The following is a 12,294-nucleotide window of genomic DNA, read 5'->3' as shown; positions in this document are numbered from 1 at the left end:
TTCTTTGTTAGGTTTATTTTAAAGTTACTTGGGGTTTCATGATTTGGGGCTTTGAGTTTTATAAAGGAAATAACCTGGTCTGCACATACTATGTTGTTCATTAAAACTAAAAATGAAGGAGTAAATAAATGCTCTTTAATGCAAAGTACAGTACAGTACCACATTTGCTTAAAGTACACTGCCACATAAGAAATGTTGGCTCCACTTTGGAATTAACATTAAAAATTTTCAAATATGTCTCTTGATAGTTTTATCGAAAAGTGATTTATTTTAAAACAAGAAGAGAAAAAAAAAAAAACAAGAAGAGCTACAAATTGAGGCCAGCTTAAGAAGATAACAGCCTAGTGTCTTATTGTCCTCTGCTGACAGGAAAGCATGTTCTTTACATACTGTACTTAGCTATAAAACACATATTTTTCCTCAGTAAAAAATCTTTTTCTGGATTATTTCATAGGCCAGTTTGAGGCTGTAAAGAAAAGAAAAACCATTTATTTGTGAAATAGTGTTCCATGGTAGAAGAGAAATTAAGAAAAATTATTTGTATCTCCTTTAAGTTATTCACAATACTTTGAGGCTTTCATTCTCTACAGTTAGTGCAATTTATTTTTCTACACGTCTCAGTAGCAAACAATGTTATTTAGACTCTAACCTGGCACGCTACCACCTCTGGTCCGCCCTTGAGCCCCTCCATTGCAAAGGTCTCCAGGTGGAGTTTGGGTAGCTGCAGGGTGAAGTCATTCCTACTTGCCGCAGTCCGTGACAGCGAGATCTGATCTCTGACCTAAAGGGAAAAAAACAGCATCAATGGTAATTCCCCTTCAGACACATTAACTGGGATGAACTGGGTCCCCTTGAGCCCACTGAGTGGACTTGCATTGATCGCTGGACCTGAAATCCATGAATAAATTTAGGACTAATTGATTTTTCGTTGCAAATAAATCTCTAATTCAGAGTGCTGGGGGAGAATGTTAAGAAGAAAAAGCATCCTCCTGCTTGGAATGAGGGAGGGAAGAAGAGTCACTGGAGCTCTTCTGATCAAGAGGTTTTGAATTATTTTTTCACTGTTCCAGCCTCAAAAGAAAAAAAGAAAAAAGGAAAAAATATCCACAAAATCGAAAACAAATAGCAATCTCCTAATTATTATCACTTTCTTAATAACACGTTTAATTTAACTGGTATTAACTGATACATATTAGACAAGATAGTTATTAGGTGTTAGTCTTTGAAAAGAAAACTTCAATAATATGCACCCTGGAATAAAAACAAATACACTCAACACACAAGGAGACTTAAAAATATACTAGCCAGAGGTTTATTTGCCCATTTCCTTCTTAACAAACTTGAGTCTTAACGATTAAATACATATAAACCAACTCGGTCATACAACTTCTAAATAAGATAATGAATAAATCAGTGGTATTTGTACAAAATTTTAAGTATTCGTAAAGGTAACAATACAAACATACCGCAGCTATACAAGAGAAATGCCAATTCTCTCGCCGGTATGGGTATCACAGGCAGTTGATATTACACTGCCACCTTCTGGACAAATGAGAAACTACTCCCCATATACTATGTATAGATGGAAGAAAATGCTCTGAAACAGATCTGTTTTCATTTTTAATTTCCAAACTTAGTAAAAGCTTTAAAATTTTCACATCTCAGTTTTCCATAAGATAAGTTAGCTCTAATCTTTAGTTACATAGTTTAACAGTAGTAGATTTCATACATGGGCATATTTTCTAAGTTTACTCAGGCCTGACTTGGTTTAAAAAATGTCTCTCTCTGCTACCATGTATTGGATAAATATTATGCAACTAGCTAAAAGCCACAGAATCAAAATTTTTTGATGAAATAGTAAATGTCAAGAATGGGAGAACTATAAAAATAATACTAATTTCTCAAATATATATGTATCTATCCCCACTTTTCCCTAAGCAACTTCAAATGTAACTTGGCAACACATATGATAGAAAACTACTCCTTTGCTTTTCTATTCTATTTGGGAAGCTTGTAAAACCTGTTTGAATTATTGCTTATTTTATGAATGAACTATCACACTTCATAGGGTTTCCTCAAATCAGCAAACACACACAAACATCTGATGACATCTTTAATTGTTCATGCTAATCTATGGTTATAAAAATCTTTATACTCCCAAGTTGAGAAGAATTTCTGTCAATAAGTGAATGTCAAAGTGTATGCTATAAAAAAGACACTGTAATGCAATTTTTATAATGGTGTGAGTACTGTATGCACACTGGAGTTCCAATGCAGAATGTATATTTATCTCTAACAAATATTCTCCAGGGTCTTCAGTCAGAATGAGAATGCTTTTAACTTACTTAACAAAATAAATCCTATTTTACAAATATATTTGCTTTAGATTTTATATTTTATATGTATCGTTACCCTCTCTTGCTTTTTCTTGGTCACCAATGCATGCTCAGATAAAAGAAAACATTAATGTGGATTAAGGTACTGAGAATTTATCAACATCAAACCACTAGTGTTTTGCCTTCTACCCTTCTGAACCATAGTCAATAGATCTAAATATTTTACTGCACCCTGGCCAATTCATTGTTTGATGTTTAAAAACTCACCCAGAATCAAAGAAAATTTATTAAATTTGAGCCCCCAAATGAGATACTATTAGCTTTGAAAGTCAAGTTTAACTGCGATATTGATGATTCTCTTTTTTCTGTGACAAAATTCACTAGGGAAATCCTGGAAGTCAAAGTACAAAAGCAGATTGCTAATACGGGCAAAGGGGGAGGGAGGACCATAAGCAATGTAGGTATAATCCACAACACAGTTCCAGCACTGGAGGTCCTTTAACCTGATTATTATCAGGCACTAGACTTCAACTGTGAAGCTTGACATACAGGAATAGTAAGCCACATTTTATAGTCTCTAAATAAACTTGCTAAACAGTACTAACCTAGGGCCTTTGGCAGTTAAAACTTTGACTCCTTATCAAATTAACATTCTCACTACAACATTATTTAATTTGCCAAATTAAATCATTCTTATATTAGTTAGGGGAAAAACATCAAAATGCAGTTATTTTGCAAAACCAAAGCATGGGCATCATAGTTACAACACTATTGGCATATGCATGTGTTAATACCTTTATTTACTTATAAATGAAGTGTTGCATGTTGACAATGCCTTCAAGGGAGAGTGATATGTAACAGATATAATATCACAAATATTTCTACTAAATTTCAAGAGTTGTTTCCACTTTTACATTAAGCCAGAACTTTGAGAATAAGCATCTAAAATGTTCCTCAAGTATTTCTAGAAAAAGTTTTTTTGCACTCTTGAAAAGGGTCCGACTAGGAGTTCTACTTTAAAGAGTACAAGGAGGGCAGCTCGGGTGGCTCAGTGGTTTAGTGCTGCCTTCAGCCCAGGGTGTGATCCTGGAGACCCGGGATTGAGTCCCATGTCAGGCTCCCTGCATGGAGCTTGCTTCTCCCTCTGCCTGTGTCTCTGCCTCTCTCTCTCCCTGTATCTCTCATGAATAAATAAATAAAATCTTTTAAAAATAACAAATAAAGAGTACAAGGAGCAAAAGCATCATGTAGAGAGAAAACAAAACAGTGACACAGGACAAGTAAAATTACAACCAGGCAGCAAAGAAGCAGGAAGGGAAGGTGATGAGGAACAGGAAAACATGTAGGGTGAAAGATGAGACTGTTCACAAGAGTGCAGAAAGCAAGTTTGAATTTCAGAGTGTGAACAAGGTGGAAAGAGATTCAACCCAGAACGGTAAGAAAAAGGACTCTCCTCATATTGCATTAAATTTGTTCATGAAAAACAGAAAACAGTCTGAAAACAAAGTAACCAAAATCAGAAAAGAAATAAGTGAGATTTCTTTGGGAAACACTGCCCATTAGCTGTAAAATTATTCCTTTCAAGCATGAGAATCTAAAATAAATTTCCTTACTGTCAAAAGAATTTTGAAGTAACAATATTAGGAAAGTAAAATCACTTTTTTCCCTATGAGAAGTAGGCTCACCTTTTAAGAAACAGATTTTAGTGTGAACTAAGATTAAAACAACCACTATCACCTGTCTGTACGTTAAACTATAATTTCAAATTTCAAATTAATTTGAAATTATAATTTCAAAAGTTAGTCTTTAATTGTTTACAATGGCATATCATTATTCACCCTTTAATTAAGATTCTATACCCTTTTCACTGTGGTTTATATATAGCTGTGAGTGATAAAATATATATAATACTAATGTTTTTCTACTTCAAAATGGGTAACAGTTCATATTTAATATATATGATTAATTTTTCATACAATTTCACAATATAAATCTCATTTGTCAACTTATATACATTTTTATAATATTCTATACAACTATTCAATTTCATAATATTTTGACAAAGAATAAAGAAAACATACCTACATTACTACACTCTGAAATTTTGATTTTTAGAAAAGTAGTTTGCTTTTTCCCTTCCTTATTACATACTTTCAGAAAGCACATGTTTCTAACAGATATGCCATAAGACACAAGAGAAACAGGAGGTGGATAGAGAAAAATAAATGAAACTTTCTAAGAAGTCAAAATATTGTTATGAAATATATATTTATTTTATCATCTCTAGTTTCAGATTGAAGTGATTCATAAGATCCATGCTCTTATTCCTCTGATTGGCCTTTACTCACAAGCCAAAAGTCTGTTTTCTAATTTTCTGTACTCCTACCATAACACAGAAAAGCTATTCCTGGTAGACATATCAACTGTGAATTACATTAGTCATTTTTGGAAAAACTGCTCAACTCTCAAAATGTGAACCTGCATGCTGTATCATACACAGCTATAAATCCCTCTGGACCTAATGTTCCAAATTAAGAAAAAAAACATACACTTATTTATAAAATGTGACACTAGCTGTGTTTTTACCAACAGGACACTAAGGAAGTAGGGCTGTAGAGAGAAATTCAGATACATTGATCCCATACAAAGTTATACACAATGCCTGTATCTTAAATGTCTGGGTAAAGTATGTGATAATTAGGATTTCACATCATACCCTTAACCTGGCTAAAATGTTACTTACTCCAATCTAGTTTGATATCTGTTTTTTCAAAATAAACATTCTTAAAAAAAATAAACATTCTTACCACGGATGGTGTCATCAAGTACGGACCTCTACAGTGTTCCTGTAACCTCATCTCCTTTCTTAGCACTGCATGTTTCCGTTCTACTTTGCTTCCACTTCCTGCCTTCTTCTGTCCCATTCCCTCCTCTGCACTTCCTTCCACCTCCACTGATTCCTTCTTGCTGTCCCTTCTCTCTTTACTCTATTTTTCATCCTACACCAGAGGAACTTAAACAGTTTTTCAACCTCCGCACAAAAGAGCAGTATGTACTTGGCACAGTACAGCCTGGGAACCAAACCCAGCCCACTGCCTGTTGTTGTAAATAAAGTTTTATTGGAACACATGACACCCATTCATTTACCTATTGTCTCTGGCTGTTTTCCTGCTACCATGACATTGTTGAAGAATTAAGACAGAAACCATATGGTCCACAAATATTTACATCTGACCGTTTACAGAAAACTTTGGCCATCCTCTGCCTTAAAGGTATAGAAGGAAAGACAAAATTTTTCACCATCTGTGAGGTTTTTTTAAAATAACCACATCTCACCAGAGAATAGATGAACAATTTCTAGCAGGTCAACCTTCTATCAGCAACACAGGGTTGCGTTTCACAGACACTTTCTGGCTTCTTTTTTTCAAGTGTTTCATAAAATAAGTGTACTATCTCCTGATATATTTTCAAGTTTTATGTAGTCTGGTATACAACTTGACTGGGTCTAACTTTCTTGGCATATGTTTCATACCTCATCAACATAAAATTTGGTTAAACAAGTAGAATAGGCAGACCAGAGAGCCTTTTGTAAATAGACAGAGAAGGGCATCAGCCAGAGTTAACTCTGTAATAACACTGGTAGCAAGAAAAATGCTGTGCATACAGAGGCTCGTAGTATGTGATCAAATAAGAATGTCATTCCAAACTCACAAATTCTACAAGGCAGGATAAAGAGAGAATAGAATAAAAAAGATAATTATCAGTTCAGGACTCTGATATGTGCCTACTGAGAGAAGCAGGGATTCAAGCTTGTCAACACAATGGAGATGACATTCACAGATTGAATAGTTACATCTAAATGGATAGTATTTTCTCCTGTCTGTTATCTTTTCCTTAACTATTTAATGAATGAAATGTATAGAGTAATATTTCTATTAGTAGTTATATCATTGGTACTTCCAAAAGTGCTTTATACTTTTCAGAGTACTCTTCACACTACCTCCCTTGATTCGGCCATCCCCTTTGTGAAACAGCTATTACCATCCTTAATATGAAGATGCTGAGTCCAGCGCTCTTAGCACCAAATCATAATGCCTCTTAATATCTATAATGAACAGTTAATTGTTGGAGACACTGCTTAGGATTTTGGTAATTCTTCCATTTCCCTACCTAAACAACACTATTTTTTTATCTTGCCTCTGCTCTTTGTCTGGCAATCTTAGCAAAAATGTGTAAGGTTCATAAAAGCAGTTCTGTGAGAAGTAATGGAAACTATTATTTAATCATCATTATTTTCCTCAGTAGTTTCCCTGGATCTGTGGGTATTCTCATTTATCCATGTTTTCTTTCTCCCAAAGCCTCACACACACACATGCACACACACACACACACACACACACACGCACAAATTGTTACACTGAGAGACAAGTTACCTGTGCAGCAATCATCCTTATACAGTATCACCATCTCACATGGAAGATCCCCAAGCTATGATGTCCCAAGATACATGCAACAGTTCCTGCTGTGCTCCACACCTATGGGAAGGAGACCCTTGAGCTCAGCAGAAGCGGGCACTCCATTGACATTGCAGCAAACACTGGCACTCATCATTTGGAAAGAAGGAAGTGAGAAACTACTCTCTTGCTGGCTGGTTATTTAACTTAACCTCCAGCTCTGGAGCACAGCCAGAACTCTCCAATGACTACCAGCTGCTGTCACCAGAAAAAGAGGGCAAATCCACCACCACAACCATCACACACATTAATAGTTATATCCCAATTATGGACCCAGAAAATGGATCTCTTGAATCAAATTATCAAGCTGGCTACATCCCAATTAAGGATCTGAAAAACTGAACTCTCAAATCAAATTATCAAGCTGGAGAAGAGGGTTATTTGATCATAGACGTCTTAAAAAGGCACTAGATAGCATGATAAATCTGTGGTGTAGGTTATATGCCATAGAATGTACCCCACAAATAGATTACTTTGACCTTGAGCTATTTAAACAAACACAAAACCCATACTTGAGAATAGAGAAATATGCTTATGAATTGTTAACAGTCCTCCACACAGATATTTTCTTTCCTAGGGTAAATTATTTCAAAGGATAAAGGCCAAGGCATATTGAAATTAGTTACTTAGATGTGTTTAAGCTAAGACCTGTTAAGTACACGTACATGACATTCTGTAGTGTCTTATCTTTAGTTTGTCAAGGTTTTTAAATCCCTCTTGAGCTGGAGTACCATTTTTAGCTTGGCTAGGTCAGAATGACACTGAACAATATGAATGATGACACACAAGACAGCTATATGGACAGAGTTGTCAGCAACAAGCCAGCTGTGCTAACACCTGTATGCCCTGCATAGCTGATCTTCAGAACCAGGATCCAGAAACTACGAATGCAGTGGAGTTCAAAGATTATAAGTAACATTTAGAGAGTCATTAACAAGTCACTAAAAACTGTGTTTTTAGAGGTATTAAATCATACTTCAGCTTTTAAAATACTGTCAGCTCTATAAATTAAAAGCTATTCTGTGATGTTTCCATTTCTTATAAATTCACTGAAAACTAAAAATCTAAGGATAACTATATATTATAAAATATTTGGGTTAATCATTTTTCAGGTAAGATTATAAAATCACATTTAAAGATTTGGCAGGACAGGGGATCCCTGGGTGGCGCAGCGGTTTGGCGCCTGCCTTTGGCCCAGGGCGCGATCCTGGAGACCCGGGATCGAGTCCCACGTCGGGCTCCCGGTGCATGGAGCCTGCTTCTCCCTCTGCCTATGTCTCTGCCTCTCTCTCTCTCTGTGTGTGACTATCATAAAGAAATAAAAAAAAGTTAAAAAAAAAAAAAAGATTTGGCAGGACAGTGTCTTCACCCATCAGTTTCTGTTGACTCCAATCTATTTCACAATCCACTCTAACAATCCACCTATTTCCACTTCATAGGAGTCAAACCAGCTAAAAACGTTGTAACAGGATTCTTACACCTTGTAAATTCATTGTTAGCATACCTTTCTTTACCAGAGACATTCTTATAATCAAATTTAGGCTATCTCCTCCAGTTCTTGATTAAGCAAAATCAAAACACATGCTATTTTTAGCAATCAAATAAACAAAGCAATATCAGCAAGAGTCCCACTGAAATCTAGAGATGGCCTCAGTTTCATTTATGGCCTGGATGATGGTAGAATTTGACTCATTTGACAAACATTCATTAAGTGCCTACTGGGTACTAGGCACTGTGATAGATGCTGAGGATATAAAAATTAAGGAGACAATTCCATCCCTCAAGGACTCCAAACTCTAGTGGCATAATTAATCTTTCAAAATGCATTTGTTAGCTTCCCATTTATCTATAATGTCTTGTTTCTCCTGTCAATTGCTACACTGCCTTCTTTCTTTGCCAGAGAGTATTACGTTAATCAATCTCAAATCTTTATCTTTAGTGTGACTTTTTCCCTGAAGTCCAGACTCAAATATCCTGCTGATCACTCCACATTACCTGAAACCTGGGTATTTCCAAAACAAAACTCATCATTGTCTCCCTTCCTTGCCCTACAAAAAACAAAACAAAACAAAACAAACCACCACCACCACCACAACAAAAAAGCCTGCTCCTCTTTCTGTATTTCCAGTATCAGTCAATCACACTGCCCCATCCTGGGAGTCATCCCCCCCTGTCTTTCTCATCCTGGTTCACCATTTTACTAAATAAGTTTCATATTCTTTCCCCTACCACCACCTATCATCACTACCCTGGTCCAAACCTTCTCCTGCCTACATAAGCCTACAGACCCGTGGCTCTTAAAACTACCTTCATTTCTCATGATATCAGGTCTCCAAACATGCCTTCTAGAACCCAAATTCAGTCAGGAAATCTGACCATATCAGTCACTAGCTTAAACCTTAGGTTGCTCCTGTTGCCTCCGTGATAAAGATCCAAGGGTTTGAGAATGGCCAAAAAAGAAAAACAACTTCTATGAGTTGGCTTCCAAGTGCCCCATTCAGCTGCTTCTCTTGCACTCTCCTTGCACTTACTGATGAACTGAGGATGTCTGACTATTCACATGCTTCCATGCACTTGCACATGCTATCCTCTCTGCTGGAACACCTTTCTCATCTTTCCTCACACTTCAAAGCCTCATCTAGGCATTAATTGTCTTCTAAGAAACCTCCAGCAAACCCATGGGTTTTCTAAGTATGCTTCATAGATGAAGAACTCCATCTAAATGGATGTGGAACTGCATCTTATGGATTCATATTTACCATGGTATACTAGAATTATCTGTGTCTCTGCCTTGGGGAAAGGACTATGCTATATATATATATATATATATAAAGGATTGTGCTATATATATTTTTTGGTTGAATGGTTACTTCTCCAGAGACTAGTAGAACTCCTGGTATATAATATACACTTTAAAAGCATTTATAGAACTCAACTACTTATATTAAATATTGTGTTTTATGATGAATAAGAGGCTTTAGAGTAACCTTATTGTAGAAACCAATCTCAGGATATTAGCAAAAACTCCTGTAACTTCCTAGCTATTGTCCAGTATCATTCAGCCTGATAAGCTTACAGGGTTTATAGATATAAGGTCCTCTACAGTCTTTTGAGGCTTCTGGATTGTGACTTCCTGTTTTATCTTTTAGATATTTTACTGAAGAGGCAGCTAAGACTTCTTAGTAAATGTTCAGAAGTACCTTTAAAGTTCATAGTGCACTATAATCATACACAGGAAACACTATAGCTAATCCTTTTGAACTTGTAGGATTTCAGCAATTTCTAAAAGCCTCAAGAATCCAGCTACTCTGCTAACTCAACAATAACAAAAAGTGACTACAAAAAAAGTTCATTCTTCTCTACATTCCAATTTTACCTAAATTTACTTACTTTCACCCCCAGCTACAGTAAGCCAAGACATCTCTCTGTTAAGTACTTGGTTAGCACCCAATAAATCTTAATTTTCTCATACTTGACCCTAAATAATTCATACATTATTGTATATATCCAAATAGGATCCCTATTCTGAAAACTATTCTAACAATTCTACTTCTATATCATAATATAAAATCATAGAAGAATATAATAATTATACTTTCCCTCTTTTTCTCACAACAGAAAAAAAGAGGAGTTACAAATCAAAACTATACTATTAATGACTTTTACATATATTCTTGTTCAGTTTTCCTTACTGGTGGTCTTCATTTCCTTAAATGCTGAGATTCAGGTAGGTTCTTTGTTTTGTTTTGTTTTGTTTATTTTTTGATTAAGTTTTTGCTTGGTTGCTGTAAACTTTCAGTTGCTATACTGGAATTATCTGTGTCTCTGCCTTGGGGAAAGGACTATGCTATACATATATAAGGATTGTACTATATATATTTTTTGGTTGAATGGTTACTTCTCCAGAGACTGGTAGAGCTCCTGGTATATAATATACACATTAAAAGCATTTATAGAACTCAGCTATTTATATTTTTTTTAAAAATGGAAGGAGAAATTAAACCATTCTAAAATAAACAAAAGCTGAGGGTATTCATTACCACTAGACTTGTCCTATGAGAAATGCCCTATGGGAGTCCTTCACCCTGAAATGAAACGACAATAGATAGTAACCCAAATTCACATGAAGAATGATAAAGATTGGAAAATGATAATGATAGAGATAACAGAGAATAAGAAAATAACAGAGCATATTAAGAAAACCAAATTTGGTTCCTTGGAGTGATCAACAACATCAACAAACCTTAACTATTAGACTTGCCAAGAAAAAAAAGATTAATTAAATACTACAATCAGAAATAAAAGTGAGAGACTCCTAACTCTGGGAAATGAGTTAGGGGTGGTGGAAGGGGAGGTGGGCAGGGGGTGGGGGTGACTGGGTGATGGGCACTGAGGGGGGCACCTGATGGGATGAGCACTGGGTGTTATTCTATATGTTGGCAAATTGAACACCAATAAAAAATAAATTTATAAAAAAAAAAGGAAAGTGAGGACCCTACTGCTGACCTTACAGAAATAAAAACAACACTAAGAAAATGAACAATGTATGTCAAGAAATTAGGTAACCATAGATGAACTAAACAAATCCTGGAAACGCATAAATCACCAAAATGGCCTTAAAAAGAAGCAGAAAACCTGCATAAATCTATTATAAGTTAAAATACTTAATAAGTAAGCAAAAAACTTCCAGCAAAGAAAATCCCAGGACCAGTTAGCTTTACTGGTAAATTTTATCAAATGCTTAGAGAATTAACATTCTTAAACTACCCCCCCCCAAAAAAAGAAAAAAATGGAAGAAATACTTCCTAACTCATTCTATGAGGATGGTATTACTCAGATACCAAAGCCAAAGATATCACAAGAAAACTATAGATCAATATCCCTTATGAACATAGACACAAAATCCTAAAAAAAAAAAAAAACCTAGCAAACGGAATCTAGCAACATATTCAAACAATTATACATGATAACCAAGTGGTATGTATAACAGGAATGCAAGGATGGCTCAACATACATAAATGAACTATGCAGTACACAACATTATTAGAATGAAGACTGGGGGGGAAAGGATCGTTTCATTTGGTGCACAAAGGGTATTTAACAAAACCCAACTACCTCTCATGATAATAAAAATTCAAAAAACTAGATACAGGAAACAACTAAATCTGATAAAGGACATGCACCAAACATCAAATTTAATGGTGCAAGACCAAAAGCTTTCCTCTAAGATTAGAAAGATTGCAAAGATATCTGTTGTCATCTCATGCTAGGACTGGAAGAACTAGCCAGGCAATTAGACCAAAAAATAAAACAAACAACAACAAAACACAAGGCATCCAAACCATAAAGAAAGAAATAAAACTCTCTATTTGCAGATGACATGACCTTATTCATAGGAAATCCTAAAGAATCCTCAAATTATCAGAGCTAAATAATTCAGCAAA

At 35.4% G+C, this 12,294-nt stretch overlaps 1 protein-coding gene across 10 annotated transcripts in view; it reads right to left on the bottom strand.

Annotated features, from left to right (window-relative positions):
* Nucleotides 1-12,294, bottom strand: part of CCDC171 (coiled-coil domain containing 171) — a 322,833-nt gene that overhangs the window by 84,633 nt on the left and 225,906 nt on the right. For 9 of the 10 annotated variants that reach the window (XM_038552441.1, XM_038552440.1, XM_038552446.1 and 6 more), the window contains one exon: nucleotides 650-781. In XM_038552441.1, coding sequence (XP_038408369.1) covers nucleotides 650-781 — 132 coding nt within the window. Of the gene's footprint in view, nucleotides 1-313; nucleotides 467-649; nucleotides 782-12,294 lie in introns of those variants that run through there. The other variant, XM_038552448.1, reaches the window with a different exon arrangement.

Source organism: Canis lupus, chromosome 11 (genome assembly GCF_011100685.1).
Source record: "Canis lupus familiaris isolate Mischka breed German Shepherd chromosome 11, alternate assembly UU_Cfam_GSD_1.0, whole genome shotgun sequence".
Lineage (NCBI taxonomy): Eukaryota > Metazoa > Chordata > Mammalia > Carnivora > Canidae > Canis > Canis lupus.
Note: the sequence above shows the minus strand (reverse complement) of the source record. Positions and strands in the feature narration are given on the sequence as shown.